The sequence below is a fragment of the Quercus robur genome, chromosome 2, assembly GCF_932294415.1.
Source record: "Quercus robur chromosome 2, dhQueRobu3.1, whole genome shotgun sequence".
Taxonomy (NCBI): domain Eukaryota; kingdom Viridiplantae; phylum Streptophyta; class Magnoliopsida; order Fagales; family Fagaceae; genus Quercus; species Quercus robur.
The window spans coordinates 41,073,250-41,095,225 of NC_065535.1; the positions used below are offsets into that span (position 1 = coordinate 41,073,250).

The window sequence follows — 21,976 nt, forward strand, 5'->3', positions numbered from 1 at the left end:
AATTAAATTATTTATACCAGTTGATGTCCTGTGTGACGTGCTTGTATATTATAAGTTTATTTTGAAATATTTGATAAGAAATTATTTTTATGACCAATTTATAATATTTATAGTATTATAATGTTTGAGAAATATGCTTCAATTATTTGTATGTCATTAGAAAAGGGGAAAATGTAATTATTTTTAAGATTAACTTAATTTAGAATATGAACTTATTATAATATTGTTTGCATAAATTGGAAAATATTTAATTATTTTACTTTTCCAACTTAAGAATATAATTATTCTTTTTATATTCTTAATTTTGTGTTAAATTGTTTTTGTTGGACTTTGTTTACATTTATTTCATTCTCTAAAAATGTATTTTGTTTACATTTATATATATAACCTACTAAGGTGTTAAACTAAGGTGTTAAACGATTAAAATGACAAACTTTAAGCTTAGTACACTAAAATGACAATTTACCAAACTTATAGGATGTAAATTGTATTTTTGCATATATATATATATATATGTATGTATGTATGTGTGTCTCTACACACACACACAAAAGCATATAAATTCTTTGAACCTTACTAATGCATTGAAATAATTGCATCAATAATTTGAATAATACTTACATAAATGCTAAACTTTGATGAGGTGGAAACTTAAATAAAAAGAATGTTATAGAATATGCCACATTGGTAAAACCTCAAGCTACTATGTTGTTGTTGTTATGTTGTTGTTGTTATTGTTATTATTGTTATTATTATTATTATTATTATTGGAGAGGCCACTATGTTATTAAGCCTATGCCTTTATAGATATATTGATTGATTGATTATTATTAATACTAGTGGATGTCCTGCATGATGCGTGATGCGTGTTCGTTATTAATTATTTTATAATACTCATATTTGTTATAATACTTGGAAAATTAATTTCAATTATGTATTATGTCACTAAAATAATGAAGAAAAAAAATGGTAATACAATGTATCCATAAGGAACCATAATTAATTAGACCCTAAAAATCCCACTACATGCCTATTGATATTTTTTTTAATTATTTATTTTTTTTATCAAGTGTAGATGTATATTTGGTTCTTACATTTGATGTTTTCAATATAAAAATTCATATTATTTATTTATTTTTTAGAAGTATTTAAAAAAAAAACACATGAACTTTTGAAGGCTGAACATCTAAGATTTAAGGTTTATAATTTTTAATTTGCAAAACTAAATATTCATGTCAAAAAATTTAAAATATAACAATAATTGAACAGAGAAATATAAAATTATACTATTTCATATCTTAAGTTTAATTTTACATACATCTAAGTACCTCAATAATCACTTACAAAAATTAAGCACTTCTGAAAAATATAAATAAAAACAAATAATACATATAAAGACTCTATGTCTTCCCTAAACATACCTTTTAGAAATCCAAAGGATCACCAATGCATTGTATTAAGCTTTGACAGTGCTGTTAAGAGGTTTAGATCATATGCACCTAAAACCAAAGCCAATTTCATACTTTTCTTGATACTAATTCTCTCTCTCTCTCTCTCTCTCTCTCTCTCTCTCTCTCTCTCTCTCTCTCTCTCTCTCTCTCTCTCAAAATATTTTGTGAAACTAGGATCTATAAAATAACATGTATTATAACATGGAAAACTAATATTGAATGTAAAAAACCTTTTATTTTTGAAATTAATGAAATTAAAAGTGGAAGAGTTCAAGAAGTTGGAAAAAGGGTGGAAACAAATCTCTTAATCTTATGCATTTATGACTTAAAATGGTAATTGATAAGAAGATGGGGTGAGGTAAAAGACTAAATGAAATACTACTTATACAAGTGTCACATGGCAGAACCTCATACTCTCTTGTATGAGATCTTTGCTTTTATATATATATATATATTGAATTGATTAGAGTATGGTCTAACATCTTAATTCTTTCTCAAATGCTTTATGTTTTTATATGTAAGAAAATAAAAAAGTATAATAATTAATATAAGGACATGATTTGTAACGACCCGTAACAGGGTTGGGTTCGCACATAAAAGGGCCCAAACAATATGATTTGTAGAGCGTGAGTGTAAAGAACTGGGTTAACTTTTTGATAATAAAAAGATTCACTCTCACGTATATTGAAAGTCTAAAGTTGGCACAACGATCCTTTTTCTTTGGTAATCGATACAATTCTCTTTTCTCTCTTTTTTCTTTGTATATGTTTTTCTTTCTTTCTCTTTCTCTCGATCCCCCCACTTGCATGTTCTTCTTTCAGTTTATATACCACCCTTTACCTTCCATCCTCACCGCACACGTGTAGGTTGGGTTCGGGGGATTTCTTTCTGTCCCATCCAACACCTCCTGGAACTTCCTATGGGCAGCTGTAAGGCTGCTTCCTTACTGTTCAGGTATCACCTCCACATTAATGTGGCCAGAGAGTTGGTTGAGAAGTCATTAATGCGGAGGCAGCTGTGGTTATAGATATTTGTTTATCTTTTCCCTTTTACCCTTGGTCTGTGATCTTATCTGCATTGGTGACATAATTCTGAGGCCCGACGGCCACAAGACCGCACCCTGTTCGTCCTCGGACGCACAGTGCCGAGGAGTATGGCGTCCTCAGACGAATACCGCACCTCACCCTCGTGACATTAACTACCACCCCCTTCAGTAATTACCTTATGACTGGACTTGGCCTCTTCGGACGGATATGCATCCTCGATGGGCCACAGGCCCAACAATCCTGATCTTAATGGACCTATTGATCGAATGGCCCCCACAATTAATAAAGAGGATAAATTTTCTATTTTGATATTATGATAAATTATTATTTATATCAATATGAAGCATGAAAATATTCCATATGCATGGGTCAAGGCCATGCCACATGCCATTATGATATATCGGATTAATTATAACATACTATACCTAATAAAGTAATTCGTTTATTCACCCAAGGACTTGTATTTTAGTAATAAACAAGCGGTTGCTTGATGCATATAAGATTAAAAGAATCTGTTGATTTCTTGTCATCGGAAAGTAGAATGCAATTAATATTTGTGACGGTTCAAATAGTTCAAATTTAGTGTAAAGCCCATCTATGTATAGTGTATTAACAGTATTTGGTGTGGTAAAAAAAATAGTGTTTTAGTATACGAAAATGCTACTTTTTTAAGTTTTTGACACATCATTTCCCAATCCACCCTGCATCTTATATCTTACCTCTTTTTTTTTTTTTTGTGTTTTTTTTTTTTTTTTTTTTTTTTTTTTTTTTTTTTTTTCATTCAACCAATTAAAAAAAAAATATAAATAAGTCAAAACACATCCAACCCAAAATCTCACATCCACCACTAGTCACCCTACATCCCATGAAAATCCAATCCAATCCCCTTAAAACTTAGCAAATCCATCTAAACCAAATATAAAAACTAATCCCATCAAACACCCAACTCACAACCACCACAAAAACCGCTGCCACAATGACCAACAAAAACCTAACCACCGCTAAAACCCACAACAAACCACTGCCACCACCACCCAATGTGGTCACCATCATCGATCTCAACGCCTTCGTCATCAACGTTACATTGTTGTTTATCATCTTCGTCATCAATGCCATCTCTGATTTAAGAGAGAGAGAGAGAGATTGAGAGACAAAGAGAGAAATAATTATATATATAAAAAAGAGAGTAGCAGCTTGCTACAATAATTAGTACTAGTAGAAAATTACTTTAGCAAGTTGCCAAATTTTTTAAGATTTTTTTATTTTGTATTTTTTATGGTGAAAGAGGATAATAAGCAATTAACTAGAAATAAATCTGTTACAAAAGGTTCCCTTTCTATCAAGAGAGCATAACTACCCCAGCACCGATGGTGGGCTATGAAAATAAAATAAAAGCTTCATTGCTAGCATTGCCTAGTCTAGCTAAAACATCTGCACACCAGTTTGTTTCCATATAAGCGTGCTTAATTTGAAGGTTGGAGAATGACTTCAACAGGTCCTTGCAATCAGTGAGTAAAGGCTCTAATGAGTAATTGGCATTGGAATTTTTTAAAAGATGAACAATAGCTAAAACATCCAGTTCTACACACAAATGTAGTACTTTTTTTAGATTTAGCATCCCAAATGTAGTATGTTTTGGTTGTTGTTTTTGGGTGTTAAAATAGCATTTGAGGTGTTTTAGCACACCAAATGCTAAAGCTCTAAGGTTCTTTGAATTATATATCTTAATACATAATAAAAATGTAATTATTGAGAGTTCTATCTTGTGGATTTAGGCCGTGTGACCAAACTATATAACCCTCAATGTACCCGCCTCTCTTTCTCTTCCACTTCTACATCATTCTCTACGATGTTTTCTCTTTAGATTTTAACATAAAATCTGTGGATATGGATATTTGGGGGGCTACAGTTAAGAACATTGTCATTTTGATGGGATAAATGCTTCTTTATGCGACTATCTCTAATATGCCAAAAGAGGAAAGAAGAATGATTAAAGCAATTGGATAGCTAATATGGCATAGATCATATATGTATATTATATATATATATATGATGGATTCTTTCAGGAAAGATCTCATATCTCATGGGAATCTCATATCTTATTGAAATCATCTCAAATCTCCGGAAAAGAACTTCATTGGTAATAGTAATCTTAAAATATCAAACAGGGAAATATTTGATGATCTAGTTAGGTCATATAAATACAAGAGCAAAGGTACCCTATAATGCTTGAAACCTTCTTATATTATGCAAGAAAAGAGAGAAATATGTTCTTTTATTAGTTTTTTAGTTAGCTCAATTATCATTCATCCTAGAAAACACGAAAGGAAAAGCCAAAAGATCTATGGATACAGATTCAGATCGATCTAACAAGAGAGACCTGTTGGAAAATAATTATTTATTTATTTATTTTTTTTAAGACAATGAAAGAGAAAAAAGAATGAAAAGGAAATCAGGGGGAAGAGATCTTAATATGTTGATGATTAATATTTAGAGGGGGAGAAAGTTATTGAGGTCCAACAAATCCAGCTCGGTATATGGCCAGCTATAGTGGGATGACAACAGAATCTGTGCATGCAGCTCACCTTAATATACAGCAATATAGAGGAATATGCTCTATGGAATTATCCCAACTATTTCCATGATAATCTCTCTCTCTCTCTCAAAATAAAATTTAACACAATTCAGAAAATAATATAGCTGCCTTGTCCTTTAATAGGTCACCGGCCACACTACCCTTTTTAATAATATATGCTAGCTCTTGACATAATTTTTCCTTCAGAGAAGAAACACTATGATTATAGATGGAAGAATGGATAAATTTGTGTTAAAAAGATTAGTAGCTTAGTGCTATTATCCAATTCCTTGTGTTCCAATACTCTTCCCCCATTCCAATACTCTTCCCCCACTTATTCTAAGGACAAAAAAAGGGTAAGTTTGAGGAAAATATAGCCATTATTGTCATATTTGGTCCATTCTTTTTTCCATTTTTGTACTCTTTCTCTCGGACCTTTGGTTAATAGAATATGAGTTTTATGCTAGGCTTGCGCAGGATGAAAAAGAAATGCAGCCAATGGTAGCCAAATCTAGCATACGGAATAAAACTTTTTATAATAGCATAAGTTCATTAATTAATTAAAAAGCCGACATGAAACAACATGATTTCAAAGTAATCTCACATCACAACAACTAAACTAACCAAAAGGAAAAGAAAAAGAAAGGGGAGCATTAAAAACCAAAATCGCCAATGGAATACTGGTCACAGTCGTCTTTCTTGAACACTCTACAATTGGGTTATTTTTACTCTCATAATATTGAAAGTAACAATTACCAAAACATCAAAGACTCTATTTAACAACCCCACATCACATGCATAATGGTTATGATATATATTACCAAAAAAATAAAAAAGGTTATGATATAAAGGTTGCTTCATGGAAATCACCAGTCACATCACAGTTATATATAGAGTACCATTTCTTTGAGCAAATTAAGTCTTGTATGCACAAGCCTTAACTTAAGTCCTGCCTGCTTCTTTTTTTTACTAGCTCTTGCAAATTCACTCAACTCAAGTCATTCTTGCAAAGACTGAGGTACTAATTAAGAAGTATATATAATGGGTTCTCCAGAGAAGAATGACTTAGAGAAAGGAGGGATGAGAAGGAAGGACAAATCTTCAATAGCCATAATTTTCACATATGCTGACTGGGTTGATATTATGCTTATGTTGTTGGGTACTATTGGTGCTATTGGAGATGGCATGTCTACAAACTGCTTGCTAGTCTTCGCTAGCCGTCTTATGAATAGCTTGGGTTATAGTAAGACCCAACAAAATCATGGGAATTTCATGGATGGGGTTGAAAAGGTTAGTAGTTAACATTCTCATTCCTATTAGCATTTCTCTCTCCTTCTCTCTCATTTCATCTTTTTGGGTTTTGTTAACAGTGCAGCTTATACTTCGTTTACTTGGGATTAGCAGTAATGGTGCTGGCCTTTATGGGTAATTTCAAAATACTTTTTTTTTTCTTCATTTACTTTGCTTTCTGACTACGATGTGGTGTTTGACTGTTTGGGATGTTTAATGCAAATTAAACCAATCCACTGTGTCTCAAATAGTGTCTCGCAAGTAAACATATGTAGTGGAATAAGGAGACATCACCATAATTACCAAAATGAAAAGAGAAATGTGGTGGTTTTATGAAACCCTAGAATGCCCTAGTCTTGAAATAAAAAAAAAAACAAAAAAAAAAAAAAAACTAGTATACTTGTTTGAATGCCGTCTAAAACAAAAGTATCAATTGAATTTTCTTTGGCGGCATCATTCAGAAAACCCCTTGCATGATTGAAGAGATATAAGATGGCTTTGGACTAAATCAATAGTGAATGGTTGCAGAAGGTTACTGTTGGAGTAAAACCAGTGAGCGTCAAGTGCTGAAAATTCGTTACAAGTATTTGGAAGCTATTCTCAGGCAAGAGGTTGGGTTTTTTGATTCTCAAGAAACAACAACTTCGGAAATCATCAATAGCATTTCAAAAGATGCTTCTCTCATACAAGAAGTTCTTAGTGAAAAGGTAAAAAAAAAACACAGATATGAATTTTTCTTTTAAGCGGTAGTCTCAGGATCTGTGAACCTTCCTTTCTTTTTGTTATTTTCAAATATGAAATCCAACTTTAGAAGAAAAGTAATGGATTAGATGACTGATGTGCAGGTTTTTCTTTTTTCTTCATTTTCTGTTTCTTAATGTGTCTCTTAATATGTGTGTATCCAAGATCTATCTATCAATATGTAGTTTTCTCAATGAAAATCAATAGGGAGAAACTTGTTTTTTATTTTTATTTTTTATTTTTAACTTTCTCTCTCTTTTTGTTTCCTTTTAAATTCCAGGTGCCAATATTTTTGATGCACTCCTCAGTGTTCATTTCAGGGCTTGCATTTTCCACTTACTTTTCATGGAGGCTGTCATTAGTAGCCTTCCCAACACTACTTTTATTAATTATACCTGGAATGGTTTATGGAAAATATCTTCTCTATTTGTCGAAGAAGTCCTACATGGAGTACAGTAAAGCAAACACCATTATTGAGCAGGCTCTGAGCTCCATTAAAACAGTTTATTCATTCACTGCTGAGAGGGTAATAGTTGGGAAATATTCAGCAATATTGGATAGAACCACGAGCCTGGGAATCAAGCAAGGTATTGCGAAAGGTCTAGCCGTTGGAAGCACAGGGCTTTCTTTTGCAATATGGGCTTTTCTATCTTGGTATGGAAGCCATTTGGTTATGTACAAAGCTGAAAGTGGAGGAAGGATCTATGCGGCTGGAATCTCCTTCATATTAAGTGGACTGTATGTGGCTTTTTGCTTCAATTTTTCAGTACACGTTTCTTAAAGCATATTAATTTTCGGTTGTGTTGAGATATTGTATAAATTTTTGACACATTATGGAAAAACTTAATTCGTATTTTTCGAACGAAAAAAAAATGAGGAGAGAGGTATATTCTGATCACATTTTCCCCCATTTCCTCTCATTCCATCATTAAAACATAAAATTAAGAGTACTAAATTATAGAATTATTTTTTTTTGATACGAAAATTATAGAATTATTGATTAGATCATATTGCATGAGGTGTATACCCAAGATTAGATCTTAGTTTTTGAGTAATACATATGATCTCTGTTTTCAAACAATCTTTAGATCAAATGGCATCTTTCAAGTTAAATAAAGACTTAAAAGTTATTCTTTATGAGTACATGCACAGTGTTTATCTAATTTTTTTTTGTTATAAGAAAAGACATCATTTTTATCTTTATCTTTATCTTTATTTTTATTTATTTATTTTTTCTTGGAGGAAGACATCATCTTTATCTTATTAGGGTTGTAAAGTCGAAAATAAGTCCAGTCAATGTTTATTCATATTCACCATTAGTTGAGAAAGTTGAGTTTTCTTTACAAAAGTAATCTCTTGAACCTTATCTCACATTGGGGAAATGCACCATTTCTGAAGGGAAATTAGTGCAGAAATTTGAATAGGAGGAACTTAATGATATACAACAAACTTAATTAAATTCACCAATTCAACTACAAGGGGCTGATTGCAATTGGAGTCATTACTTGGTCATCAACATTTGGCGATTCTATCTTAGAAGCATGTTTATATTCATGTTGCATTGTTAGTCATTCCTGATCTTAGCAATAGGTAGTTACTTGAATAATCTTGAATGCTATTTTGAATTGATTGCTTACAAATATGATCAGCGTCTTGTTTAATGGGGAAAAAAAATCATTGCAAGATTATAACAGATATAAGCAGGCCAAAGATTATAACAGATGGTCGGATATAGGTAGGCCAACAATATAGCTCAAGTAAAAATGTCAAATCATGAGGCAAAGAAACTAGAAATCCAAAAGAATAAAAGTAAAGTGGAAAAGAGACCTATCTTTCGTCGGCACATCATATTGCCCATTGACTATTTTCAATTCCAACGCCTACAGTTATATGCTTAATATATTTATATTACGTTTTAAATAAAATACATAATTTCGTACTCAGGAATTTCGATGAATAGTAAACAGCAAAGTTTCTTTTATTAATTGAACTTGAAACATCATATTGCAAGTGCATTCATTTTTATCTAGATATTCAAGTACGGCCACCATATCAATAGTTACTTATCAAATTTAATTTGTAAAATTAAATTATAGGAATAAAGAACTGAGTTCATCTTTGCCTGTTTGGTTAGACTTATTTTTGTCTAATGTTGCTTATGTATAACTTTTTTTTTTTTTTGAACAAAATAAACCTATGAAAATAAGCTGTACCAAACAAATGGCACTTTCACATAATTTAGGTAATCTAATTATTTGCACTAAGCACTTTCCTTACTTTATTAAGGTTTTCTTTTACAATAGAGTTAATATAATGATCTTTTAAAAAAATGATGACTATAATGCAGATCCCTTGGCATGGCACTTCCTGATGTCAAGTACTTCACGGAAGCTTCGGTTGCAGCTACACGAATATTTTATAGGATCAACCGGATACCCTTAATTGATTGTGAAAATACAAAAGGACTTGTATTGGACAAAATTAGAGGCGAACTAGAATTCGAGCATGTCAAATTCACATACCCTTCTCGTCCGGATTCCATTGTCCTCAAAGATTTTAGTCTTAAAGTTGAAGCTGGGAAAACTGTTGCTCTTGTTGGTGCCAGTGGAAGTGGCAAATCCACAGCAATTGCATTAGTGCAACGGTTTTATGATGCTGATGATGGATTTGTGAGAATTGATGGTGTCGATATAAAATCTTTACAGATGAAATGGATAAGAGGGAAAATGGGACTTGTTAGTCAAGAACATGCATTGTTTGGGACATCAATAAAGGAAAATATACTATTTGGGAAGCTTGATGCCACCATGGATGAAGTCACCGCTGCAGCCATGGCTGCCAATGCTCATAACTTCATCAGGCAGCTTCCTGCAGGATATGAGACCAAGGTGGGTTACACAATGAAAGCATTCATTATAGTACGTACAAAACTTGGGTGAAGTTTCTTACATGTTGTATTTTAGGTTTCCTAATTAATTAAATTCAACCATGTGGCTACATTATCCAATGAGGCACTTGATTGAAGTTAATTGTTGATATGAGAAGACATCTTTAATGCTGCATTTGTCAATTTAGTCATATTATTGAACAATATTAGGAATCTAAGATGCTGCAATCAAGGAACTATACCCAAGTTTTCCCCTATTGAAGTTAAATGGAAATTTGGAGTGATAAAGGGAAGTTAGACCAGGGTGAATGACATTCCCTAATTTTCACTTATTGATGGTCCATTTGGGAGAAAGTACATTGTATAATTGTTGGTCAAGTTCTAGCTTGAATCTTAAAATAGCTAGATCAAGAATAGTATTGATATTATTTCTTATGTAACAGATTGGTGAAAGAGGAGCACTATTATCAGGTGGACAGAAACAACGAATTGCGATTGCCAGAGCCATTATAAAAAACCCTTTGATTCTCCTACTTGATGAAGCAACAAGTGCTCTTGACTCCGAATCAGAAGCACTAGTCCAAAATGCCCTTGATCAAGCCTCCATGGGAAGAACTACCTTGGTATTTACCCACTTTCAATATTGCTAAATTTACCCTTGAATTCACTCTACCTCTTTTTGATTTCTAACTAGATGACACCTGAAGTCAATGGATTAAGAAATCATCACAGCCAACATATAAAATATTCTTCTATTTTCTTAGTTTTGGATGAAAGGAGCTAAGGAAATTGGTGTTTATGTCTGTTGAACCGAAATAGTCTTTCATAATTTCATGCATTATATTAGCATACTAGTAAGTAGGTGATGAAAGACAAACGAAAAGAAAAATGGCATGCCCTATGATATGTATCAATTGTGCACATTACTTGATGAATGATGGGACACAAAATATTTTTGTTTATCCAAAAAAACTGCAAAGCTATATCTCAGTTTGTCCAATATTAGACAATCAAAACATACCTCACCCCACATTAGTAACTAATGTTGACAATGTTGTATATATTCAGGTGATTGCCCACAAGCTTTCCACAGTTCGAAATGCAGACCTCATTGCAGTCGTAATTGGTGGTTGCATAATTGAAATAGGTTCACATAATGACCTTATCAACCGAAAAAACGGTCATTATGCCAAACTGGCAAAACTACAGAGACAATTCAGCAGCGATGACCAAGAACAAAGCTCTGAATTGCGTGTTTCTTCAGTCGCAAGAAGCAGTGCTGGCCGGCCTAGCACTGCGAGATCAAGCCCAGCATTTTTTCCAAAATCACCAATAATAACCGCAGATAGCCCAGCTCCAGTGTCTCATCCCCGACCTACCTTTTTCCGGCTTCTCTCTCTAAATGCTCCAGAATGGAAACAAGGTCTTGTTGGAAGTCTCTCAGCTATAGCTTTTGGGGTGGTCCAACCTGTCTATGCCTTGACCATAGGAGGCATGATAGCTGCTTTTTTTGCTCCAAGTCATGAAGAAATGCGTGCTAGAATCCGCACATATTCACTAATTTTCTGTTCACTTACTTTGGTTTCAATCATAATGAACCTCTTGCAGCACTACAGTTTCGCATATATGGGAGAGAGGCTCACGAAGAGAGTCCGGTTGAGAATGTTGGTGAAGATATTGTCTTTTGAAACAGCTTGGTTTGATGATGAGCAAAACTCTAGTGGAGCCTTATGTTCAAGATTGAGCAATGAGGCTTCCATGGTTAAGTCCCTTGTAGCTGACAGACTTTCTTTACTGCTCCAAACAACTTCGGCTGTGACTATTGCAATGATCATGGGGCTAGTTGTGGCTTGGAAACTAGCACTAGTCATGATCGCGGTTCAACCTCTCACAATTCTATGTTTCTACACGCGTAAAGTATTACTTTCTACCATGTCCACCAATTGTGTTAAGGCACAAAATCAAAGTACTCAAATTGCCGTGGAAGCTGTCTATAATCATAGAATTGTGACTTCATTTGGAAGTGTAGAGAAGGTTCTTCAACTATTTGATCAAGCTCAGGAGGCACCAAGGAAAGAAGCAAGGAAGAAGGCATGGCTAGCCGGGATTGGCATGGGTTCAGCTCAGTGCCTAACATTTATGTCATGGGCTTTGGATTTCTGGTATGGAGGTACATTAGTGGAAAAGGGAGAGATATCGGCCGGAGACGTGTTCAAGACATTTTTCATATTGGTCAGCACCGGGAAGGTCATAGCTGAAGCTGGTAGCATGACTTCAGATTTAGCCAAGGGTGCCACTGCAGTTGCATCTGTGTTCAAAATTCTTGACCGGCAATCATTGATTCCAGGGTCTTATAATAATGTAAGTAACGACTAGCTAATTATCTTGAAGCTTGTCACATTCTTTTTGGCTTAAAGTATTGCACAAAGTTTATGTTATTTGATAGATTCGTTTGCATTTTGAAATAGGATGGTGGTGACAATGGGGGAACTAAGTTGGAAAAAATAAGTGGAAGGATAGAGATGAAGAAGGTTGATTTTGCATACCCAAGCCGTCCTGAGACCTTAGTGTTGCGCCAATTTTGCCTGGAGGTGAAACCGGGCACGAGTATTGGACTTGTTGGGAAAAGTGGGTGTGGGAAATCAACGGTGATTGGATTAATCCAAAGGTTTTATGATGTTGAGAATGGGTCAGTGAAAGTAGATGGGGTGGACATAAGGCAATTGGATATTCAATGGTATAGGAGGCACACGGCACTTGTTAGCCAAGAGCCAGTTATATATTCAGGTAGCATCCGTGACAACATTGTGATTGGGAAGCTTGATGCCTCAGAGAATGAGGTGGTGGAGGCTGCCAGAGCTGCCAATGCCCATGAGTTTATCTCGTAAGTATTCTTTGTTCATCATCGCCAACAATTTAGCATGTGATGAAAAAAGTTAAACAATAATTCTAGGGACATATCAAATTTGAAAACATGTTGATTTGTGTGATTGTGAGTGATGGATACTTTCTATTCGCTCTTGTTTACATTGACCCGTCACTTTTGATCTCCCACTCACAGTCACACTTACAAACATATTATAAAATTGGGTGAGTCTATAATATTGTTGAAAGTTAAATTGGCAAACTAGAACAACGGCAATTTTTCTTAGGACAATCAGACCCAACATTTTTAATCAATAATAGGTGATTAAATAAGGGCAATAAAATTTGGGATTTGAATTGGATTAATAAAATGGAATATTAACATTGGTGATTTTTATATGATAAGGTTAGTCCAATTATTGACTTCATTATTATTACTTCGTGTAGATCCCTTAAAGAAGGGTATGAAACTGAATGTGGTGAAAGAGGAGTGCAATTGTCAGGAGGGCAAAAGCAAAGAATAGCAATAGCAAGGGCCATAATTCGGAATCCAACAATATTACTACTAGACGAGGCAACAAGCGCTCTGGATGTGCAATCTGAGCAAGTTGTTCAAGAAGCATTGGATAGAATCATGATTGGGAGGAGTACAATTGTGATAGCACATAGGCTCAACACCATAAAAGAGCTCGATTCAATTGCATTTGTGGCAGATGGGAAGGTGATGGAGCAAGGAACCTATGCTCAACTCAAGAGCAAGCGGGGTGCCTTCTTTACTCTTGCTTGCCTTCAAACTTAGGTTAGGTCAACTACTTGAAAAAATCTATATAGTTATGATGGGGTTGGCAAGGGTTTGGGCCTACTAAGTACAAGCCATGCAACAAATCAGTAATGTTTAGAAAGAATGGCCTCGTAATGTAGAACAGTGTCTGTCTCTACCTTGATGCTCAATATGTTTTCCTTTTTGGGTCAACTTGCCAATATTTCATTGGCCTGGATACTGCAAACTTAAATGCTACTCAACAGCCGAAGTACACACCTAGTAATCAAGCATTCCAACTTAAGCTGGAGTTTGCATTAGCTTGTTCTTTAAAATATCTGTATTGTAGTTGGTTAAAAGGCCTTTAAAAAAAAAAAAAAAAATCGTAATTACTTGAACTCACTCTAATTTCGTGCACATTTGCCATAATCTTTGTATGGGGTGTGTTTCGTTTGTATGTTTGAACACCCTTAGCATATGAATATTATATGATAGATTTAAGGGACAAGTAATCCGGAAAAATCCAAACTGTTGATGTTCCTATGATGGGCTCTAGCCCATTTTCATTTTCAGAATCGATCTTATTATGTCCTGTGGCCATTAAGTTGTCTCAGACTGGGCCAGCCCCAACATATACACAGCCAACCGTCTAGTGATGTAAATCCCATATAAGGAGTAACAGACAAAAATAAGAAATAAATAATATGAATATATATATATATATATATATATATTTTTTTTTTTTTTCTTTTGGAGAGAGTTTCAACTTATGACGTTTGTTTCTAATAATAACTTTTTATCATCAAATCAAACCAATACACCAATCAGTTTTTGGTGTTAGGGGGATTGAACCCCAGATTTCTTATTCATTCATAAGAGATTTTACCAATTGAACTAACTGGAACCCACAATAATATGAATATCTTATTCACACATACTAGCAACATAATAGCATGTATTTAGTTTTTCTAAAACATAGGTAACCTTTATTACCAACAAACTTGACAAAGCATGCAGGTAATATCACTCGACTTTTATTCACTTGCACCTAAGTTTTTCCATTTTTAGAATATTAATGATATGACCAAACTAGTATTTTTATTATTATTTTTTATTGTTAGATTTAACTTTTATGAAAAACTAGTCGTAGACCCGTGCAATGCACATGATAATTTTGATGTCATATTATTTTTTGTTAAGTAAAGAATGAGAATAATAGTTGAGATTTATAAGTAATAGTCCCAAACTCATCTCACAATAATGTGATTACATTGTAATATATATATATATATAAATAAATTTTATGTAAGTAAAGAAGTCTTTATCTTGATTTTGTGTGTGTGTGTGTGTGTGTATTTTAACGAGGAAATATGTTGCATTTTACTTTCAATTATTATATATGACAAAATATTTTATAATACGTTATAATAGTGTGAGATATGTATCAAAACACAACACAATTAAAAAATGGAAAATGTATAATTTTTATTAGAACATGAAAATGAATCTTGTTGGTTTCATATGAAAGCTAACATTATTTTGCATTTTTGGAGAAGTTACTGAGCAATTTATCCAAACTTTGTTTCCATATTTTATCACATAAGAACTATTAAACAAAATTATAATAGTTTCTATTTTGATAATCACTAAAGTCATATATGAGAATCAACTATTACAAAAAATTTTCTCCCCAAAACATATATTGATTTCTATTATTCCTTTCCATACAATTTAAAAAATGTGAAAAACTTTTTTTTTTTTTTTTGAGAAGCAAAAAATGTGAAAAACTAAAGAAGCTAAATGTGTAGTTGATCTAAGTCAATCAATAAAAAGCATAAAAGGGGTAAGGGAAAGCAAACGTATTCACAGTATAATTGTTTATATATGTCCATATTTGTTTTTGTATAATAATACTCTTGCTTTCTAAAATATTCATGTAGCAACTGTATCTTGTTTGATCTCTCCTAGTTCTATAGCTTTAACCCAACTCATAGCATATAAACCAATGATCATGAAAAAAGAACCCAGCAAAATGAAGCGAAACACAATTTCTAAATTTTAGTGATAATTAATAGAGGGACTAAAAGATATCACAAATATGTAGTGATAATTAAAAAAATTTCCATCACAAATACTATACTTATTGGTTTTAAGAGAGATTAAAAGAGAATATATAAATATATATATATATATATATATTTATATATATATATGTAGGGGAAGGGAAAAATGTATATACGATACATAAGTGTTGAGGGAGGGGAAAGGTTGGGGAAGAGGAAGAGACTTTGTAAGTTTTGGTAATTGAAAAATGTATTTATAACTGGTAAGTTGCGTAGTTAATGTTATATATATATATATATAGATTATTTTTTTTAAAAACTTAATAGTAACATAATAGCAAGTCTGAATAGAGGACTTTTGGGCTACCATAGAGGTTTATGAAAAATTTATGACTTTACATATTCATTATTTTTTTTCCTAAAATTTTTATCAAAGAAAATAATTTCCTTCATAAATGAGAATTTTATGGATTTTTTTTTTCAATTAGATAGAAGAAATATATAGGAAGGAAAAAAAATGATTGTATTTCTAAAAGAGCTAATAGTGAATATTTAAGTACATATTATTTAAGAAATATAATAGTGAAATTTGTAGTACAAAAGAAATTTTTAGTTGATTTCCTGTTGTATTTATCTATTATATTTCTTATGTTATTTCTATTATATTTTTGAATATTTAAGGAGTATGATGGATTGAAGTGCAACATATCATAGCCAAATTAAACAACAAGATATAAGTTTAAGGTTTTCTCTCTCTCTCATTAGATAAGCTTAATTAAGCTAATTACTAAGGTAATATGATTTAATTCATGTTGGACTATACAAAATCATTCTATTTATTTTATATATATCTATTGGTTAGCATGATTTGAATTAAGTTGTAGGATTTCCTAAGAATGAGATCACATCAAGGTATATGCTTCAATTGAGAGAATTTTTTAATTTCAAAGTAATGGACATTAGTATTACCATGGAAACATATAGCAATATTGCATGCATGTCCACAGTCATAAAATGGATGCAATATTTATAAATTGTAAGAATTTTTTTTTTTTGAGAAGATAAATGGTACCCAAATACAAAGAAAAAGAGGATCACCATACGGTCAATACCTATCAATCATAATATTTTGTTTCCTCTTCCAAGATTTCCTAAGAAGTTATAAATTAATTAGCATTGACTTAGATGAGATTAAAAAAAAAAATTAGCAAGAATTTATGTAGTATTTAATTTTAAAAATTACAAAGCTCTTCAGAAAATAAAATAAACAAATGAGAGGCAAATGATCATGTACTAAATTAATAAAATGCATTCCAATTCTTTAAACACAAACAATTTTAATGGGTAAAATTCAATTATGTAAAAAAAAATTGTAAATATGAATACAAAGAAATATAATATCAGTTGAAAAAAAAAAAAAACATGGTATTTACAACCCTGGATGAGAAAATCCAATACTAACCTTTACATCGTAATTTGTCAAAAAATTAATGAAAATAACCATATTAAACTAAGTTATAATCCCAAATACAAAGAAAAAGAGGAACACCGTATGGTCCATACCTATTAATCATAATAGATGAGATTAAAAGAAAAGTAGCAAGCCAAAAGCCTTGTAGCTGAATTAGCACCTCCCCATGTACAAAGTGCTTGGGGGTTTAGGGAGAAACGGGTTTGAGTTGCGGGGTTAGCAGCATGTTATAATTATTTCTCAAAAAAAGAAAAGAAAAGAAAAGAAAAGTAGCAAGAATTTATGTAGTATTTAATTTAAAAATTACAAAGCCATTCAGAAAATAAAATAAACAAATGGGAGGCAAATGATCATGTACTAAATCAATAAAACGCATTCCAATTCTTTAGACACTAACAATTTTAATTGGTAAAACATAATAATGTAAAGAAAAATTGTAAACATGAATACACAGAGATAGACTATCAATTGAAAATTAGAAAAAAGAAAAAAGAAACATGGTATTTACAACCCCAAAAAAGAAAATCCAGTACAAACCATAAAAAATTGTCGCAAAAAAGCAAAGAAGTTCAAGGGAAGAAAAAGAAAAACTAACCTCAAATGGACCTTCCAATTCTAGTTGTAATTTGGTAATTGATGGGGTGGAAAGAAAGCAATTCAAAACCAATATATAAAAAAATTAAATAAATGGGTTTTAAATCCAAAGGGAGGCAATTGAATGTTTTGATGGGGGAAAGAAGCTGTTATTTTTGATAAGGAGATGATAAGTCAAAGAGAAAGAATGATTGATTGCTGAATTTAAGGGGATTTGGATTCAATGGGAAAGCATTAATAGTGTAAACATTAGCCATTTGTTTGATGGGAAGATGATGAGTTGAGAGAGAGAATGGAATTGATTAAAGAGAATATATGAAGTGGAAACCCCAAAAAAAAAAGGAAAATAAAAACTTTGTGACGTGGCGATGATGTGGCTCAATTGGAGCATAGCAAAAATAAATGTTACGCTTCAGCTTTTAGATATATACAAATGTAATAAACAAGAAACAAATCACATGTGTAATTGTCTATTATTGAGAGAGAGAGAGAGAAAGAGATTGTTCTTGAGAGTCTTATACTCTTGTTTCACCCTCTCGATTGTAGCCCTAATCCTGCTCGTAGTTATTAACAAAGTTAATAATTTTCTAAAATAATAATACTTAAGACGTCAAAGTTTATTATTATTATTTTGTAATAATGTAAATTATTTTCAATACGAATTGGATTAATTTCTCTAAAGTATTTCATATAAAATTATAAAAAGTGTAAGCTTATATATAAACTACAAAGCATATTTTAGTGGTAAACACCCCCCCCCCCCCCCTCTTTTTTTTGGTTGAGAAAAGTGGTAAAACCTTTTAGTTTAGTGGTATAACGTTAACATGCTCTCTTTTATTACAAGAACCATGATTTGAGTTCCATTCCCATTACTGTAACTAAAAAAAAAGTGCTATAAAGTATATCTCAATCCTACAATTGTATGACATATGCCTCAAGGTGTAACTAACATTTTTTCATATAAACAGTTTAAGGCTTTAAGCTTAAATGTAAGCTGTCAAGTATATCTCCATCTTTTTTTTTTTTTTTTTTTTTTGATAATCAAACGCAAATAAATTTCATTAATTTGAACTCTGATTCAATAGGATTACATCACTATGCACTTGGCATTGAATAATGGGTGGAGTATCCTCCACCCACATCACACAATCAGAAACAAGTTTGGCACTCCAAGCCATAAGGTGGGCTGCAAGGTTCCCTGTTCTACGGACATGACTGATTTTCCATTCTTGGACCTTCTGCCTCCAAAGCTCTGTTCCTATTACAATCATTTGGATTGAAATTGGAGGAAGACATTTTCCCAACAGCGCATTGGTCACCACTTGAGCATCACCTTCTAGAATCACTCTTTTGAGCCCGAGGTCCCTTGCAAGCAGTAATCCTTCCTCAAATGCTTTAGCTTCCACTTTCATAGCCCCTAAAGGAATTTCCAGCTTCTTACTCATTGCTCCCGTAAGCTGGCCTTGCACGTTCCTAATTACAACCCCAACCTCATAGCTACCCAATTCTTTGAACACTGCCCCATCCACGTTTACTTTGTACCACCCTTTACATGGAGACGTCCATTTTACATTTCTCAGAGACGTTGTATGTGTCAAGGCTGCATTTAGTGAGCTGAACTCCTCCACCAACAGTTCAGCTTCCTTAGCAATTGCCTTCCCCGCCTTGGCACAACCTTCAAACTTTGTGGCATTCCTATCTTTCCAGATGCACCAAGCTGTGGTGGCAAAGGTCTCCCAGCTGATCTCTCTTTTGTCTTCCCAAATCTTCCACATAACATCCATGAAATCTCGTAAAGGGCTTTGAAACTTAGGCAATGCAAGCTTTGACTCCCTCTAAACAGCCTCAGCCACCTCACAATCCCAAAGAGCATGCCTCGAAGACTCTACCTTTCCACACACCCCACACGCATCCTCCATGGGAATTCTTTTGAGCTTGAGGCCATAGTTCATGGAGAGGATGTTCTTGCACACCCTCCACATAAACTACTTTACTTTGCTTGGGTAGTTCAGTTTCCAAATCAAGTTCTAGAACTCACTACACTTCTTCGGGTTTGACGCCTCACCCCTATCAGCCTTATTCCTTTGTTCCATTAGCCAATTGCATGCTACTTTATACCCACTGCTCACCGTAAATCTCCCATTTTGGGTCCACGCCCAGGTTTGAGTATCCTCGGGGAAAGTATGGCTAATAGGAATACTTAATATGGCCTCTGCTTCATAAGGGAGGAAAATGCTACTCACTAGGTTTTTATTCCAACCCCCTGCCTCCCGATCAAGTAGAGATTCCACCATATTACCTTCAAACTCTTGGGGCCGAGGACTTGTCACCTTGAAGGATTTTGGGGTTGGCAACCATCTGTCAATCCATATTCTCACGCATTTCCCATTTCCTATGCTCCATCGCAGCCCCTTGTTAAGGACATTTCTCGTTGCCATCAGACTCTTTCCATGTGTATGATGGTTTCTTGCCTAGATGTGCTTCCATGAAATTTCGTTCCGGAAAAAACTTGCTTTCAAAACTCTATGTGTAAGAGATCCCGGGTTTTGAATGAGCCTCCACCCTTGGATGAGCCCTGAGATCTTTAAATCCCTTCCCCCATCAGCTTTTGGCTTGCACATTTTCTCCCAAGCTATCCATGTTAGTTTCCTTTCTTTGTCATGTTGTCCCCACCAAAAATTGCTAATCAAAGAGTTCAGCTTGCTGCAAAGGGACTCGGGAATTTTAAAGCAATTCATTGTGTACGTCAGAGTAGCTTGGGCAACTGCCTTTATTAGGATCTCTCGGCCTGCCGGTGACAGCAACTTTCCCTTCTAACTAGCTATTTTGCGCCCAACTTGGTCCTTAATGTGATTGAATGCTTTCTATTATCCTCTCCCTACCAAAGGGGGTAGCCCCAAATACCTTTCATGTTGGAGAATGATCTGAGCCACAAACATTTCTTTTACCGCTTCTTGAACCTCCACCTTCGTATTTTTGCTAAAAAAGAGGGATGTCTTCTCTTTATTTAGCTTCTGCCCAAACTCTCTTTCATAATTCTCCAGGATTTTGGTGACTTTAAGCCCCTCTTCCGCCGATGCCTTGCAGAAGACAATACAATCATCCGCAAAAAGTAAATGGGAAACCCTTGGAGCCCCTCTACACACTGAGATACCCCTTAAATTTTTTCCAACCTCATCTCTTCTTAGCATTGCTGAGACGCCCTCCGCACACAAGAGGAATAGGTATGAGGAGATTGGGTCCCCTTGCCTAAGTCCTCTTGTTGGGACAATTCTACCCTTAGGCTCCACATTGATTAACACTGAATATGAGACCGTGGTCACACACATCATCATTAAAGATATCCACCGTTCTTGGAATCCCATTTTCTGCATCATCGCCTCCAAATACCCCCATTCCACCTGGTCGTACGCCTTGCTCATGTCCAACTTGATTGCCATTAGACCTTCTTTGCCTTTCCTCCTTTGATTGATACAATGCATAACCTCAAAAGCAACCAAGACATTGTCCGTGATTTGCCTTCTTGGTACAAATGCACTTTGTGCATCACTAACAACTTCCGGGAGTACTCCTTTCAGCCTATTAACAAGAACCTTGGATACAATTTTATATATCACATTACATAAGCTAACTGGGCGATATTTAGTAATTTTTTGGGGGGATTTTACTTTGGGAATCAAGTAGATGTATGTATCATTTAGTCCATTAGGCATAATACCTGTTCGAAGTATATGAATAACACTTTGAATAACCTGAGGACCCACCACATCCGAATACTTTTGAAAAAATATAAGGGACATACCATCCGGGCCTAGGGACTTAATTGGATGCATCTACATGAGGGCTCGCCACACTTCCTCTTCTTTAAATTCCTTCAGGAGTTCGGCATTCATAGCTTTTGAAACTCTTCTGCCAACTACACCAAGACTAGCTTCAAACTCTGTTGGAAAGGTTGTGCTATAAATTTCTATGAAATACTTTAATATTATATCTTCAACCTCTTCTCTACCCTCTCTCCATCTCCCCTCCGAGTCACTTATTCCCTTAATTTTGTTTTTCCTTTGTCTATTGTTTGTCGTGGCATGAAAGAACTTTGTATTCCGGTCTCCACATTTGATCCATAATGCCCTTGATCTCTGATTCCACATCATTTCCTCCCTAAGAATCATTTCGTTTATTTCCTTTTTTAAGCCATGAATCTCCTCCGTTTACTCATGTAGCAAATTTAACGCT

General features: G+C 33.9%; 2 protein-coding genes across 2 annotated transcripts; one reads left to right on the forward strand and one right to left on the reverse strand.

Annotated features, from left to right (window-relative positions):
• Positions 1-5,802: 5,802 nt before the first annotated feature.
• On the forward strand, positions 5,803-13,935 carry LOC126713711 (putative ABC transporter B family member 8). Its single transcript, XM_050413552.1, has 9 exons — positions 5,803-6,362; positions 6,443-6,497; positions 6,891-7,069; positions 7,384-7,841; positions 9,451-9,991; positions 10,434-10,613; positions 11,059-12,351; positions 12,459-12,874; positions 13,303-13,935. The coding sequence occupies exons 1-9, from the start codon at positions 6,114-6,116 to the stop codon at positions 13,652-13,654; spliced, it is 3,723 nt and encodes a 1,240-aa protein (XP_050269509.1). The 5' UTR covers positions 5,803-6,113; the 3' UTR covers positions 13,655-13,935.
• Positions 13,936-19,770: 5,835 nt separating this feature from the next.
• On the reverse strand, positions 19,771-21,912 carry LOC126699042 (uncharacterized). The gene is made up of 4 exons (XM_050396596.1): positions 21,581-21,912; positions 21,462-21,495; positions 20,648-21,336; positions 19,771-20,101 (listed from the first exon to the last, which is right to left on the reverse strand). Exons 1-4 carry the CDS (start codon positions 21,910-21,912, stop codon positions 19,771-19,773), a joined length of 1,386 nt encoding a protein of 461 aa, XP_050252553.1.
• Positions 21,913-21,976: the final 64 nt, after the last annotated feature.